Below are 17,302 nucleotides of genomic sequence, written 5' to 3'. Positions count from 1 at the left end.
ATCATGGAGTACTTATACGCACATCTCCTCTGCTTGTACCGATTGTCTATGCTGTACATCAGTAATTACTTTAAAGAAAAGAAGTAAAAGAAATAAAGTGGAATCTGCCTGTGTCTGCGCACATTCAAGAATTATGATATACTTGCCCATGCAGTGTCTCTGCAGATATTAAGTTACATTATGGAGTTTTACGTGCCAAAACCGCATCTTGATTATGAGGCACGCCGTACTGGGGGACTCCGGAAATTTCGACCAACTTGCACATAGATCTAAGTACACGGGTGTTTTTCGCCCCCATCGAAATGCGGCCGCCGTGGCCGGCGATTCGATCCCGCGACCTTTTGCTCAGCAGCCTAACACCACAGCCACTAAGCAACCATGGCGGGTCTGTAGATGTTAACATGATGGATATTTTAGTGATGCTAACTGCAATAAGCATTCTCTGAAAGATATTTGCTCCGCGGTCGTAAACGTTACTTTTTTGTAGCAAACTTGCACCATCAGCTGCAAGTGTGCAGCTGGTGATTTTTTTCTTTAAATGTTAATAATAATTGTGGGGTTTTACGTGCCAAAACCACTTTCTGATTATGAGGCACGCCGTAGTGGAGGACTCCGGAAATTTTGACCACCTGGGGTTCTTTAACGTGCACCTAAATCTAAGTACACGGGTGTTTTCGCATTTCGCCCCCATCGAAATGCGGCCGCCGTGGCCGGGATTCGATCCCGCGACCTCGTGCTCAGCAGCCCAACACCATAGCCACTGAGCAACCACGGCGGGTTTCTTCTTTAAATGTTGTTGAACACTCTTTCCCCCTCTAACTTTGTTGTTGTAATCATTTAGTTGCCTAATGCTTCGTTTTGAATGTTTGCCTTTACCAGTTTTCGTATTTTGTTGAGTGTACTTTGCAGTTGATCCAGCGTGGCCAATCCCTCTCGTGAGTACGAGCCATGTTTTGAAGCAGCAACGACCATCAGCTGCTGCTCTCTTTAAAAATGGCGCCACTCTAGAAATTATGCCATTGAATTTTGTATCAAGCAGCCATCAGCGCACACATTTAGTTCGGTATAAGTTTTATTCGTTCAATATGTAAGAACTTGCAGCTAAATGAGCGAAATCATAATTTTAAAGCCCCCCAAACTACCCCTACTGATGCAGACGACAACGGCGACCCTGGCGGTGCTTTCCGACGTCCGCCCAAATATCCGAGGACATGGCACTCCGATGATGGAATTTGTTATCTGCTTTTGTATGGTTAGAAAGAAGTCTAGAAGAAAACGGCTACATCTATTCGATCCACGATGCTGGCTGATGATACTCTTCGTGCTTTTACTGTGCGCATGGCAGCTTTCCGACGCCCAAAGGACGTTATGCGGTGATACTGAGTGCTGGCACGGGAACTGCACGGGGGACGGACGTTGTTTATGTTACCCTGGCTGGCAGGGTCCTGGGTGTCAACGGTGTGGTGGTCGAGTGAGGTAAAACGATATTTCTGCTCGTTCATTTGCGCAGTGCTGCTGTCAAGCGGTAATCCGTCACGAGGAAACCGCCGGGTGCTGTGCGAAGCGTCGTCCGTGCGCCATGCCTTCGTGGTGGTCTTGGCCGATGCCCTCTTTTCTGGTGTTTTCAAGTCGATTCCAAAGCATTGCTTTTAATGCTCGTACGCGTGGCGTTGACATAGCCAGTGCAAGTTTCGAGTTAAGTGTTAAACAAGAGCGCTCTCTCAGCCAAAACGGGGTGTGGTGGGCTGGCGAGACAGCTAGAACTTAACCTAGTACAACCGCTTCTGTTTGTTCTGACATCGCACAGTTTCGCCCGCGGCATATTGATTGTAATCCCAAATCTGCGATCTGCACTGAGTGGCTCACGTGCAGGTCGGAGCTTTGTATTCACTGACAGCCCCTATACTGCAGTGGAGACGAGTAACAGGTGGCGGTCGGATGCTGCGAGTGATGCTAACGGATCTGCGCTTGTGAGCATCCGTCATGCTAAAAGTTGAGCCCTCTAAGCAGCATGTGTAAAATTGAAATATAACCTTTGGAGTACTAATGCGATAAACAGAACACGCACTTACTGAAGTGAGAATAGATGACGTTGTTTCTGTGGTCGTAGGCCTGCAGCGATCGGGTGCGACCCGATCCCTTCCTTTGTAGGTGCCGTTTTCATTTGCAAATTAGCTCAGTACGTTTCTTGCCAATTGTGAGCCGTCGTGCACGTTTATTGCTGAGCGAAATATATTGTTGGCTTCTATGGTGGTTTCTATCGCGTTTTAGTTGATTGCATTGCTCAAACCAGTGCTGATAAAGTTTAGCTAACTAAAGACTCATTATCAGCCACAGGAATCAAAACCAGACGCAGCACAACACGTCCTCTGTTAAATGGTGCAATGCCTTTGGAAGCTTTGGGGTGTAACTTATAATTCTAGGATGTTTGTAAAGACTCGTTAACCATCAGTATTAGCCCCTTTCATGGCGTTATAACATTTTTTACTGCATGTGCAAAAAAAAAAAAATGTTCTTTAATGGTGCAAAAGTTGTGGCAATGTGATTGTTTTTGCCATTATGTAGCTACAGCTGCATCAAGAATATTTTTTTTGGTTTTTTTTTGGGGGGGGGGGGCATCTCTAGAACATGTGTGAAGTTTTGGCTTTGGATCATTCCTGATATTTTGGGGAACAGGCATTACGTGTAGTTTTTAAGGCAGGAGTGAAGAAACCAATGTTGGGCCCGTTTTAATTGTCTTGCTAACAATAATATGTTGCAGAAGAATGCACCACTTCAACATGCAAGAATAATTTGAATAGCATTTGGCTGCATTGTTATTGCTGCTTCCAGTGTTTTTTTATTTTTTAAAGATGGTAAGAGAGGTTGTTATAGGCACCCTACACTTCAACCCCTATGCTGGCAGAAGTGTCTCTAGCAGAGGTATGCCTGCCTGTCAGTCGAGTGGGAAGCCCATTACAGTGCAGGGAGAATTTGCTATGCACGAGTTGTACTTGTGTGCTCTGTTGTGCTCTCATCTTGCAAGCATTGTTTTATGCATGTTACTACTGCTTCAGTAGTCCTAGATGGGAGTGGGGGGTGTGTTATTCTGCAAGTGTTCACTTCATCTGCTGCTAAAGTGCTGGTTGGCTGGGTGCACCTGTATCCTTCTCACACGTACCCCAGCCAATTAGAACTTCAGCAACCGATGAAATGGACATGTTCATTAGGTGGACACTTACAGAATACCCCCTTTCCCCTGGTCTTGGCACAACATAATTGTGCAGTCAAAAGCAGTATGCTGTTATATTGAAAGTAAATAATACAAACCAAGCATCAACAAATTTAACAAATTGCTCTGTGATTGCCTCTTGTCTTAATTGCTTGGTCACTTTTGAGCTCCTTGGGTACTCCTTTTTCCCCCATTGTCACACAACCATTTCCCCATTGGTTGGCTTGTCATACCCGCTATCAGATTGCTGCTGGTGCACAGCTACCATTGTTTCATGTTTGCATTTAATGGCATTGCCTGATCGGAAGTCAATAGTTGCATTAACAATGCATTAAGATGGCTTGAACACAATAAAGGATATTGATTGATGTAGGTGTGCTGATTATATGTTCCTACATCAGCTTGATGGTCTTGGATGAAGGTTTTAAGCACGTCTGGGGGAAACATAGTGCAGTCACTTTGATTCCATTGTGAGACTCAGCTTCTTTTACATTGTGCACACATCCAGCTTCAAATAAACTTCCTTTTGCAATATTTGCCACTCCTGGAGTAATTTGATGCCTAGAATCCTTGGGAAATTCACTTCTAGTTCCAGGGGCACATGTGAAGACATCTCTTGAAGGGAGTGGCGATGTAACAGAATGATAAAAAGACAAAACAAGCACTCGTAAAGTGACAGTTTATTTTGCAAACAGCAAAGTGTGCCATGCGAGAGTGGAAGAAAACATGCAAAGCAGGTAGAAGTAGAGGGATAATAAAAATGTTTGTAAATTCCCGACTTTCGCATTGGCTACATGTGCCACAATCCAATGATACCCACAAAAGCAGGAAGATCACAAGAAATATCTTGCTAAGCGGTAGTGGCAGAATTGGCAAACAAATTATTTTGCAAAAGTAATACGACAGAGAGGTAGCAAGGGAAAAATGGGAAACAAAATTATAGGATTCTCAACAAACCTATACAGGAAACGGCCAGTGGAGGGCAGATATTAAGTACTGGTGTGTCTTTTAAAAAAATTGTCAAACAAGTTGATAGCAGAACACACATGGGGTGATGCTGCAACAGAAACGCACTGAAATTATGTTACACATGGCTGTTGCTTCATTGTAGAGCAAGGTGCTCGCGATGTCCTGCTGGTGCAGGAGTCATAGTTTCACCTGTTGTTTTGCACATGTGGTGTATCCTATTAATTTCTTTGCATTCTTCAGGAGTGGTTATTTTCTTAAGCATGGGTGTGTATCATACAGATCAAGACCTAATGACATATTGTTTACTATAATCTGTCTTTAGAAGTTCAGATTCAATCACGCTTTCTTATGTTGTTTTGACTGTTGAAGGAGCATAGCATTAAAATAATTCTTTCTTTGTCTTTCAGGGTGACAGAGCCAAATGGTGTAATTACCAATGGGATAGGAAACTACAGCAAGGATATGAAGTGTACATGGCTCATTGAAAGTGGCATCCATAATGCCACTATTAGGTTCGAGTTTACACATTTTGAGACTGAGTGTGGCTGGGACCATCTGTATGTGTATGATGGCGACTCCATGTTTGCTCCCATGGTGGCAGCATACAGGCAAGCAGCAATCATCACCTGTTCCGTTTTAAAATCTGGTGCATCTTCTGTATGGAGCATCAAGTTCTTGCAGTGAAGTCTCATCTCCCTGTTCATAAAAACCTCACTTACTTTCCTTGCACTGAGTGATTCCTTAATCAGTAGGGCTGTAGTTACAGCCACCCTTGTTCAGTCGTGAGAAATTGCATGAAAAAAAACAAGTACAAAAAGAGAAAAAGACATTGCAATTATTTCAAACTTTTGTGATGTGTGTTTTAGTGCAGGACTTCTAATGTGGAGCATGTAAATAGATTGTCATTTGTATTTGGGTAGATTAATAATTATGCAGTGTCTTTATGGACGCAAAATGCCGTTTACACAATGTGCACCATTTGGTGGCCATTATTGGATGTATTCTTAAAATGTGTTTGTTGTTATCATTATTTTAGATACGTTGCACTTTCATCAAATAAGGGAGAGGAACGATGCCTACTTGATTTTTAGATTAATGCTGTGCATGAATGACTTGCTAATATGTAATAAACGAGAAGAAAGGGGGATAACCGAGGGTTCCGATTTTTATTAGTCATATCATAAGAAGCCAACAAACACTGGTGTCAAACACTGGTGTCAGTGTTTGTTGGCTTCTTATGATATTGCTAATATGTAAACAGTTTAATTTGTTTGGAAACCAATCTTTGTAGCAGTTTTTTTTTAAATTCTGAGATTGGGGTAGCCGTGGACTCAGTTATGGGAGTATTGCCATGAGAATGTATGGTGTTATTAAGGTACTCTGGCTGACCAAATGCCACTTGCTAGCCATGTTTTCTGTGTTAGGTGCTCTCTGGAGCTAAGCTGGCATTGTTTCTGTAATGCTGGCGGTAAGAATCACTTAGATTTGGTACTTGCATAGTTAGCAGTGAACTTCCATAGATAGCTACCATCAATATGCAAGCAGATGGAACATTGAAAATTCGCATACAGGCAGGCTAGCTGGCTGCACACAATGAGCTACACTTGGCACAGTCTTACTAAATAGCAGTGTAATATTGCCTATAGATAGTTTTTATTGAGATTTACTTTTGCTTGCATGCAAGGTAACAGTGGCAAAATGGCCTCTAGCAACTTGTGGGGGTGGTAGTCCTTGTGGGTATCAGAAGGTGGGCATCACAAGTTATGCGGGAAAATGGGCTTTGCTGTGCTGTTTACTAGTACTTCTGGTTAATCAGGACAAGCAGTTGCCCTGGCGAATACAAGTCCCCTTATTGAAATGTTTGCTTCTGCAACATTCCTTGTTCTACCACAGTTAATCACTTCAAGCCTTCATCTTTGTGTGAACTTCTGTCTTGGTTAGTTGTGGGTTTAAAACATGGTCAGATGTAACTGTTAAATTTGTTTATTTATTTGTTTGTATTAGTTCAGCCTTAATAAGTGTCTGGTAAAGCCATATTATCTGCTCTTTTCTATTAGTCTATTGTGAGTTGAAATGATATGTGAACAACCTGGAATGACCTCTGAAATGTCTTTTATCCACTGTGGTGTTTATTATTTTTTTTGCTGTGCCTGATGTTTCTTTACGGTGAGCATCATTCACAACGTTAACAGTTTGTATTTTACATTTAAATTGACTGCACATTGAAGATCTCCAAATGGCGAAAATTAATCTGCAGTCCCCCACTGTGGTATAATCTCATCTTGGTTTTGGCACGTAAAACTCTATAATTTTTTTTTCTTACATCTAACACACTGATGAACCTGCATTTAATAAAATGCACCATGTGTAAATATTTGCTAGACATATCTAGTAGTTCAATATATTTACATTTTCATTTAATAACTTTTGGTAATTACTCATCATGCACAAATTTGTCATTGAAAAAAAAATCAAAAACAAAAAGTGACTCAATTTTTGCTCATTATAGAGAATAATTGCTAGGAGTATGACTGCTATACAAGTAAGTCATACTGTCTTGCGTTTTTAGCTGTTTCTTTATAGCCTTTGGAGGCTGCAGAACTATTGGAACAGTAGATTGAAACTTGTACCCTTTTTATTTGTTCCAGGTCATGCATATTGCCTAATTCAGAAAACAGGTTCCCTCATGTGAACACAATTGAAAATGTTCTTAGGGAATTCATTCACGAAGTTATTTTCACAAAGAGTAATCGAAGGAATTGCATTTGCCTTTTGTGTGGCATTCAACAATTTTTACCAACTAGTAAAAAATGTAGGTTCATTTGTAAAGCCTAATTTTCTTTATCCAAGCTTGTAATAATTGGCACTTTGCATGCTTCCTTCTCTGCCTTGATGGTGGCTGCTGCGATGCTCTGCACAGCTTCTGTCCTGATGACCGCCTGTGAAGTGCAGGACAATCATGCTTGTGGGCATGAAATGTTTTGTCTTTCTGACATAAGAGCATGGGAATCTCAAAGAAGTCTTTCTATTCAATGTTTTGCAACCTTTTGTACAGGGGTGTTGTCTTATTCAGTTGGAAAGCACTTTATATGTTGACCATAGTTGCTAAGTTGCAATTTTAAACCTTGTTTTGTTGCAGTGATTTGTGGTTCCTGTAACACCAGGTGGTTACAGGATTCAAAATGTGGTTAATACTCATAGCAGCATATGTCCAGTGTTACAGGAGCACTAGACATTTGCCGCTTGGTTGCAAAGTGTAAGATTCTCAACCCCTTGAAGGGGGTACTAACACAAGATTTAGGTCTTAAACTTAGATCTTAATCTTGATCTCGACAGTGCCAAGATGTCACGAGCTGCCTACTAACCACAGTAAACATGGGTTGGCCTCGCATGTTACCATGAACCACTTATACACACTCATGAGCAAGAATTTGGAGGCTGATGAAGTACATGGCAGAATGGGATGGAAAGCAGACAATGGAGCAGTTGAGCACAAGATGACTACAAAGCTGAAACATAAAAGATTTGTGCAGTGCAAGAAATAAAAGCAAGGTCACTTGTAAGAGCTCGAGCGAACAGCACTCGAGCAACCTTGATCGAATACCGCTGAACCGGGTGGGCATGACCAGGCCCACATGCAGTTCCGAACCTGCAGCTATGCGCCAAGTTCTATGGACTTTCCTGTTCTAGACTGACTGCTCGTCTACAGGGCAGCAAGTGCCTCAGAGTGTCACCAGCAGCGTAACATCAGAGCAGATGACAGCTAGTCCTCTGTTAAGCCTGTTGCTGTCTTCCAAGCCTGTTGCCATCCTTCATTCCTGCTCCAGTCTTCTGCTCCATTCCTCATCAGACATCTCCGTACCAGGCCAGTGACAGCTGTGCCCTATAGAAAACCACCAGCACAGCAAGTTCCCAGCCTGTACCCTGGCACGACCTATAAGACTACTCTGTTTTGGTTACGTTTGGAATCCTTTGCACTTATGTCCCAGTTTTTGTGTACAGGGTGTTTCAGCGAACGCTTCAAAAAATTCTTAGAGGTTGCCTGTGGCAGATAGCACAAATATACAGGTTTTCCCGCTCAGTTTAATCCAAACGCTATTGAAAATAATCCAGGTGCCAGCCAATTTAATCTGAGCGCCAGCATTCTTAATCCAAGTGCCAATAATTTAATCCAGGTGCCACCACATTTAATCCCAGCACTATCCGAATTAATCCGCATGCCAACTCATTTAATCCAAGTGCCACACATTTTAATCCCAGTGCCAGTCAATTTAATCCTGTTGGAAATTGATTGAGAAACAAATAATTTTTGCAGAAGAGGTCGTAACAGTCCTCATGAATGCCATCTATTCATTGATGTGGTCACCATATTGGCGTCAGCACTATGGGAGCAAAGTTTCCACGCTACTAGTGTCGTCATGGCTGCTTCAGAAACAGTTCCGTGTGTTATACCGCTCGCTCATTTCCTCCTTTTCGAGTCGCACTTCCGAGTGACAAGAGTGACCCACATAAGTGAGTCAGAATCGTGACGGATATTACGCTATTACGCGTAATATCCGCAAGTAACGTGATCACTAGTGACTCTCGGGACGTCACCACGCTTTCACGCATGCACTATCCTAAACTGCCGGCATGCTTTTCAAACGAAGTGCATGGTTGGGTGAGAACCATGATGACATCATGTGAGTCACTAGTGATCACCTCACTGGCTGCGTGATAGTGAGCCGGTTATTACCCTTTATAAGCCACTTCGTTTGATATACATGCCGGCAGTTTAGAATAGTGCATGCGTGAGAAGCGTGGTGACGTCACGAGAGTCATTAGTGATCACGTCACTTGAGACAATGATAGGGAGAAGGCTTTAAGCTATGAAAACGATTTCCTTTGATATGTTAGTAGGCAGGTTAGAAGGTGTGCGATGGCGGTGACGTCGAGTAGGCCACTAGTGACCTAATTATGTCACTCAATTTTTTGTGCAAGTAGTGTCCACCTCTTCAAGTATACCAGCTCATGAACTAGAATTGTGCTATCTGCCACACATTTAAAAAATGTTGAAAGTGCTCGCTGAAACAACCGGTATGTATAGTGTCCAAGTGCCTGTTCTTCATTATACTTTTTGTGTTGAAACAACACCTTGTCTATAATTCATTCTCCTCACATGCATGCCATCTACGGGCATATAGTAACCCTGACAGAGACCATTGGTGCTGAAAAAAATAAAAAATTCTTCCAACCTGTTCATGCTGACTTGCATGCTCATGCTGCAAGAACCTTAGAGCCTGTGCACTGTGTGGTAGCCTGCTTTTCATCAGATATCATAAGAAAGGAATGGATCTCGTAGATTACAGTTTCCTTTTAGAGGAAGTGTGGACATTGGTGATTTAGCATGGTGATGGATACGAGTCCTGTTAATAGCTTGTAGTACTTTGTGAATGACAGGCAGCTTTGCACTACCAGTCGTCGTTAATTGAAATGGGTTCTCTGCATGAAGAAGTCCCGAGAAAAGCCTACTTGAAATTTTGGAACAGCTGAAGCCAAGAGCAAGACTGGAAGGAGACAGCAAGGACGATATTGGTTACATTGTGTGATTCTACCCTGCGAGACTGCTTCTGGCAACCAGCCCCGCTCCCGAACCTTTCCCAAAACCTGCTTTTGAAGACAACTATTTTCTGCAAACATTTATAGAAATAAAAAGGCTCATGTTGCTGTGAATTACTTGCATTTTGCTGACAGCGGAACACGATTTCTGGAAGTGAAATATTGAGAAAATCCTTGTCTTTGCAAGATTCTTGCTTTTTTGTATCATCGTGTGAGGGAGCACCATGGTAATGAAAGAAAAATACTAGGTCCACTTTCACTGGTTTAAACTTTGAGTATAACACTGTCATTTAGAAACCAAGCTCTAGAAGAAGGGAACTTTTTCAGTGGCCTTGGTGTTTAAAATCTCTACTTTAAGCTTTTCCCTGTGGGGAAAATGATCCCAAGACTCAAGTGGCATGTGTGTGCATTTATAACACGGCGCACATTTCACATCTTTTATCAATTAGGAAGTTGGAATTTTTGTGATGGCAAATGACTTGCAATTTTTATTTTCTTTTTTTGTTTTCAGTGGCCTCCTCTTGTCAAAAGGAAGCTCTACAAAGCTTCCAGAAATCGTCACTCATTCTGGGAGTGCCTTTGTTCATTTTTACAGTGACGCTGTATATAATATGAGTGGATTTAACTTAACCTACAGGTATGTTGTGGAATTTCTTTTGCATTGTATCCATAGGTGTTGAGTGCAGAATGATTCCAGAGTTCCCAAATTTGCCACTTTGTTGTGTGTTTGATGCATAGCATTCAAATTAAAGTGTAACATGAATATGGACAGTTTACAGAACTTGACACTACTGTTAATGGTATCACTATTTCTGTGTTGCCTTAATGCCCACCGTAGTGGCTATGGTGTTGTAATGCTGCTGAGCATGAGATTGTGAGCTTAATCACTGGCTACAGTGGATGCATTCCACTTGGAAGCAGAAATACCTTTGTGCTTAAATTGAGGAGCACATTAACAATCTCCAGGTAGTCATAACTTCATCCACTATGGCATCCTTCATTGCCCATGGTATTGTCCTTCATTGTCCTGACATGAGCCCTATTAATCAGTATGTTGCCATAACATGGCTCGTGAACTCTTTGGCATGTGAATGATGTCCTTGCTTTATAAATCTCTTTATTGGCTTTTTGTTGCTTCAGTGTATTTTAATTCACTGACACTTCCTTCCAGCTTTACTATTGACTAGTAGTACTAATATTTAGAGTCCAGAGTGATTGACAAGTAATTGTGTGAATGTATGGATAGTAGCATATTCTGAAAGGAACACTGGACGCAAATGCTAGAGTGGGCTAGACTGGTAGATTGCTCTTTTGAAAGCCTATCTTCACTGGTTTGTTGTAAAAAGATGATGTAGCACAGAAGATTGTTCATGGTGCAAGCAAGTGACTGCGTTTATAGTGCAAGCCTAGCATTTATGTCCTGTCTCAAGAAAAGAGATTGGTTAGCATCAGGTATGGTATACAGCTGCTACTGCGAAAACTGCAAACTGACACACATGATACTGTTCGGGACATCGATAAGGCCTATTTCTGACTATGGTGTGTGTCTGTATGGTGCATTTTTCTTGTGCAGCGTCAATGGGTGCTCGCACAACTGTTCCTCCCATGGTGATTGTGTGGATGGTGTGTGCCAGTGCTTGCAAGGCTGGACAGGAAGTGACTGTGGCACCCAAGTGTGTCCCCAAGATTGTAACAATGGTTCCTGTGACAAGGAGGAGAAGCGTTGCATCTGTGACCCATTTTTTAAAGGTGAGTAATTGTTCCTGGTTTGTAAAAATGTCATTGTGTATCTGTCCTGTCTTAAAAGTTTGTTCTTGGCCCTCCTCTCTTCTGCATCTTCTTTTCACGTGTGCAATTTCTCTCTACCAACATTGCTATTGCTCTTCCTTTCTGTCAGTATTGACCACTTCCTGGCTTGCTTGACCAATCCATGCTGCTTTACTAGAGGCCCTACACTTAAAAAAAGGCCCCATGTTTAGGCTCCAATGAGGTTAGGGCTACTACCTGTCTGATTTTCAACTGCTGCAGCTTGTTTTTGTAGACCCCACTGGTTTCCAGTTAAACTTCTTGACTGGCAAGCATCTACTGACTGTGGTGTTGTCATTGCTTGTACACTTCAGATCCTACTTCACTAGAAAATCTGTCAGTGATTCACTGGACTTTCTGAGTTATCAACATTTATTCTACTCAATTGTATGGGCCAACCTCTGTTGTGTTTTTGTATATGTAGATATCTGTTTTCATGATACCAGTATGAATTTAATTATTGAAATGACATATAATTATCACCTAAGTTGTGCATTGTCGTTAGTGACTGTTTTTCAGAAAACATCCGTTTAAGCTTAATTCATGTAAGTTATTGAAGGCATCAAGGCTTTTATTGATGTTCTGCCATATTTTCGTGTTGGTCTCGAATGTGCTGTCTCAGTGGCCCTTGAGTGCTGTTCCAACTTTTCCTATTATGCCTACTACTGCTGAGAGGACAATGCGTTGATGTATTGTGCTGCTATTAAGGAATTGAACCAGCACTCATTACTGTTGAGCCTCTCTATATCAACCTGTCACATGGTATTTATTAATTAAATCCAATCTTTCATAATAAGTGCACTTCCTAAAGAAGGTAATAAATGGGACATATTTTTTAAATGTGAATTAGTAATATGAAAGTGTGGAAACTACTTTCTTGATTGTTTAGAGTATACAAGTTCTTCTCTGTGAAGGCTTTGCCAGTGTCACTGTGACACTGGCAGCCATATTTGTGACCATTTGTACAGACCGATTTTAGTTGACATGCTGCTAGTTGGTGGTGGCAGTCAGAATTATTGAGTTAGAGAAACAACACATCTTTTGACAAATTGGCAGTTTTTTTCATCCTTAGTGAAGTTGTTTACAATGGAAGACCTCGTTAGCACCACTTTTTGCATTTGCAATGAAATGCCTGGTGTACAGTCTGTAATGCTTGCCTTACACATTTGGTGTATGTGGGTATTTAGTGGGAAACAAATTCTTCCTTTGCACAGGTGAAGACTGCAGCATTGCTGAGGGTGCTCCACTGTATGAAGCTCAGTCTGCTACTGGTTGGGTGCGCGGCCGGGCTATGCACCAGGCACTTGTCTTAGGTGATGCCATGTGGGTCCTTGGCGGTGAAAGCCTCACAGAACTGGACCAGCAGATTGCCAAGTAGGCCCTGTGCACTTTTCTACTTGTTCAATGTTCTTTGTGATACAGTGTTACCAGGAAATCTTGACTTTGGGAGAGGGTTACAGACTTTGTGTGACTGCATGTCACCCAGAAGCAATACTTAAAAAATATATAAATTTTTTCTTTAGTGCAGCTGTTGTTGCCTAGTATATGACAGCTTCAAATGAAGCTGTGAAATACTAGGTGAGGCGTGGTCATACTTGAAGTTGTAAAATATTGAAGGAAGCCTAGTGGCTTAGTGCAACATACTTTTGGAGTAATCGCATAGGCAGTGCCTTGAGCACCGGCAAGTTAGCATGCTTTTATTTGTGTAATCACATGTCGCCCAGAAGCAAGAAAAGGTCTTGGAGAAAGTAGGAATAAAAATTTTCTTGCGATTAGCTGCTGTCACCTGCTGTCAGTTCAGGCTGTGTAAGTAACTTAGCTGCTCATTGCCGCATATTTTTTTTAGTAACCTTTTATAGGCCAAGGAAAGTTGCTATTGCCATCATGAATAAGAAGTGTCATTGTTCAACCGTTGGCTCTGACTTCTCTTGCTCAAATACTTCATGGCCTAAGCATACCACTCATTAATTGGGGGGCGCTTTCTTGACTTGTTTATGGGTCTTACAAAGTGCAGCTATGAAGTTGAGGTCGAATGGCTAGGCCACTAAAAACTTGTTTTTGGCGCAATTTCCATGTACCAGAAAGGTTTGCTTTAAGAAATTCGTATGTGCAGATCTGAACTTTAGCTAAATCATAAAATTCAATACATTGATCTTGAATTTTAGCTGCACAAATAATTTGACGTGTTTTAATATTTAGATGGCCATGGAGCCAAGTAACCATAACTGATGCAATGCTGTTAACACATAAGCATATGAGGCCTCCAGTGTCCGTACAGTGCTGAGGTACCTTTAACTTCGAAGGGCCATCACATAAGATGAAGAAAGCCATGATAACCCTTCATTACACAGTACCTTTTTTTTACTTTCGTAAGGAAAATGGCTGATGCTTCAAGCCAGCCCACATTGCTGACGTGACATGTGTGAATTAGCATGCAAAGTATGCTATGACACTGGCAATCATACTTGCAACGATTTCTCCAGAATCAAAGCAGTGAAGGCATGAACCTAACTTATGTTGCACAAACACTGCAACAAATTGTTATTCATGTCACAGTTGAATGAAGTCCTGGATTTGTAATCGTAATGCTTTAAAAGCCTGTGAAATGTGGAGGTGTGTCTTGTGTGTTTTGGGACGCCACTTGGCCAGCTTCCCCGCAGGGGTGTCTGCGTCAGCAGGTGTTTGGTGTGTTGCGGCACCACATACTCGAGCACATGAGGGTTGGATCCTCCCGTGTTTAACTGTGCATGGCTTAGCTGTGTCCTGGGAAAAGGGGATCTTTGAGGTTGAGCCGATGCTGAGTGTTAGGACCTTTAAGGCCCCTCGGTGGAGGCAACACAACCCTTTGGCCTCGGCTTCATGTAGACAGCACCCCTGGGCTGACCCACCCCGGGGGAATTTGGTAGTTGCGTTTTCCTGCCTCTCTTTCCCTGCAACCTTTGTCTTTCTCTCACTTTCCATCTGCCTGTCTTCTCTTGGCTTCCCCTTACTTCCAATTTTTCCAGGCAGCTAGGGTTAACCTTATGTGAATAGCCAATGTAGGTTATTTCCTATTTGGTTATAGTGGTAACGCACAGCTGGCATTTGAAGGACCTGTTTTTACAGGCCATGCAGTGCCTCCGTGTAGGGCTCCATGGTGGGTGGCTGGCGTTACTGCCGTAAACTACATTCATCTATGGCTAGTTCCTTCCCCCCACTCCCTCATCGCCCTCAGAAAAAAGGGCGCTCTGATGAAGTCTTCCATTTTTTTGGTTGCCAAAAAGAATCTTTCCCCCGTTTCTATGTCATTCATTCTTAAAAAGCAGACAAACCAGTGTGAACAATTTCACCATTCTTTGTTTCGAAGTCTCTTACCGAAGTTTTTGGTACAGGTTATAAAGCATTGAGGATGGTGTCACGACTCGGGCACCGAAGACGTGGGATCCACTTTTCTCGTGGAGGAGTGAGGTGAACGTGAGGCTGGGTACAATATTCAGGACGTTGTACAAACACGTATATATTTACATAAGTACAAGAAAATGCAAAGTAAAACAGAGAAATGCAAACAAGTACAGAAAAGTTGATAAAGTGGTAGTCGCCCATCACTCCCGTCATCCGTAGCTCCTTTTAAGCCGTGTGTGATCTTTTAGTCACTTCCTCCAATCTGGTGCCAGGGGGTCGATGACATCAGGGTCGATGACATTCGCTGATGCTGATCGTACACTGAGAAGGTCATACTGAGCAGGTCATACTGAGCGCATCTCTGGCTTGGACACGCCAGTTTGTGCTGCTGATAGGTGACAGCCATATCACTGCTAATCGCTGAAACCTTTCATGAACAAGACACTCCCGCACTGGCTATAACTCATCCGCGTTGAGAACCATCCTGACGAGGCCGTCCGCCGTTTCACCATAATTGTGTGAGCTGTGATTGAGGGGTGCCGCAGGGTGAATGGCCGATCACAACAGTGGCAAGCGGGGACCTCCTCTTGGAGCTCCGTGACCAAAAACAGTATGAAAAACTGCCCAATCCAGTTGTGTATGGGGATGCCCAAGTAACGGTAACCCCACACTGTACTATGAATACCACCTTAGGCATTGTCTCAGATGATGATCTGTTGGAGCTAACTGAAGCTGAACTCCTGGAGGGCTTCAGTGAGTAGAACGTCATCAGCATTAAAGGAATTAAGATGAGGTGTGACCGCAAGGAAATCCAGACCAAGCACCTGATACTTATATTCGGTTCAAGTCTTCTTCCCGAGTCTATCGAGGCCGAGTACATCAAGCTCCGTGTTAGGCCATATGTGCCAAATCTCCTCAGATGTTTTCAAATGCCAGCGTTTTGGCTGCAGTTCACAGAGCTGTCGAGGCCACCAAACTTCTGTAAAATGCAGTGCCCATGAACACACCTCTAAATCTTGTGAAAACTCTCTCCACTGTGTAAAATGTGATGGGGGGTATGCTGCATACTTGCGGTCGTGCCCATCATGGAAAAAAGAAAAGGAAATAGCAACAGTTAAAGTAAAGGAAAACATAACTTTCAAGGAGGCACGCAGGCAGCTATCCTATCTGCCCAAGAATACCTTTGCCGATGTGATGCATTAGGGGGCAGCGATACAATGGCTTCTGGTGGCTGTCCGGCCCACACACACTCAGCCGGCGGTGACACCATCCGCCCCCCCATGCGGCTACAGCCAGCGTTATTCTGCCACCCTAGCAGAAGGGCCCATTGACCTGACCTCCAGGGCAGTGGCCTCAAAGGTATCGTCCGATGTGTTGAGGCCTTCACGTCAGACGCAGCGCTCAAGAGTATGTGTCTATTGCCTCACAAGAGGCGATGGACGCAACAACCAGCCAGATGGTGCCGCCAGCGCCTAAGTAGTGGCGACACTCTCGCGATCGCTCCAAAAAAGGCAAACCTTGTGTCACGACGCCTGGAAAGAGCCCATGAGCTAAGCTTCCTCTCTTAAACACAAAGCACAAAACACATTTATCATAACGGATACACAAATACTACAATAGAATGTCGGAGGACTTCTTCGTAACCTCGATGACATTACAGAACTGCTATACAAACACAATCCAATGTTGCTGTGTGTTCAAGAGACTAATCTGAAACCTACAAACACTAATTTTCTTCGTAATTACACCATCTTCGAAAAGACCGCGACAAGGCTAACGCCTCCAGCGGTGTAGCCATAGTAGCCGACAAGTCTGTAGCTTGCTGACACGTTGCTTTCAGACGCCCCTTGAGGCAGTTTCAGTTCAGGCCATCCTTTTTAAGAAATTGGTCACTGTATGTGCCATTTATATATCCCCGAACCATCATCCCAAAAAAACAGACTTTTATAACCTCATTGATCAGCTTCTCGAGCCTTACATACTTGTGGGATATTTTAATCCTCACCACACGGTGTGGGGAGACTCACGATGTGACATGAGAGGTCAACTAATGGAAAACTTTCTTGTATCCTCTGGTGTGTGCCTTTTCAATAAAAGAGAGCCCCTGTATTACAGTGTCCAACATAATTCATACTCTTCAATAGATTTAGCAATTGGCTCTCCAGGCATCTTTCTGTATATAGAATGGAGTGTAATAAAAAATTCCTTTGGAAGGGATCACTTCTTTGTAACCCTAAACCTGATACAGCAATACGAATGCCCTCCAAATGTTCCTCAATGGAAACTATCATCTGCTGACTGAGATCAATTTAAAGAATCAACTTTTATATCAAAAGA

General features: G+C 42.8%; 1 protein-coding gene across 1 annotated transcript in view; it reads left to right on the top strand.

The window, feature by feature from the left end:
* Positions 1–1,170: 1,170 nt before the first annotated feature.
* The window catches only part of dsd (attractin-like protein dsd), a 128,876-nt gene continuing 112,744 nt past the window's right edge, over positions 1,171–17,302 (top strand). The window contains exons 1-5 of the mRNA XM_065448562.1: positions 1,171–1,476; positions 4,588–4,788; positions 10,290–10,415; positions 11,352–11,527; positions 12,799–12,958. Of these exons, the coding sequence (XP_065304634.1) occupies positions 1,223–1,476; positions 4,588–4,788; positions 10,290–10,415; positions 11,352–11,527; positions 12,799–12,958 (917 nt within the window). The 5' untranslated portion in view covers positions 1,171–1,222. The remainder of the gene's footprint in view (positions 1,477–4,587; positions 4,789–10,289; positions 10,416–11,351; positions 11,528–12,798; positions 12,959–17,302) is intronic.

The sequence above is a fragment of the Dermacentor albipictus genome, chromosome 1 (genome assembly GCF_038994185.2).
Source record: "Dermacentor albipictus isolate Rhodes 1998 colony chromosome 1, USDA_Dalb.pri_finalv2, whole genome shotgun sequence".
NCBI lineage: Eukaryota > Metazoa > Arthropoda > Arachnida > Ixodida > Ixodidae > Dermacentor > Dermacentor albipictus.
This window is presented reverse-complemented; position numbering and strand designations above follow the sequence as displayed.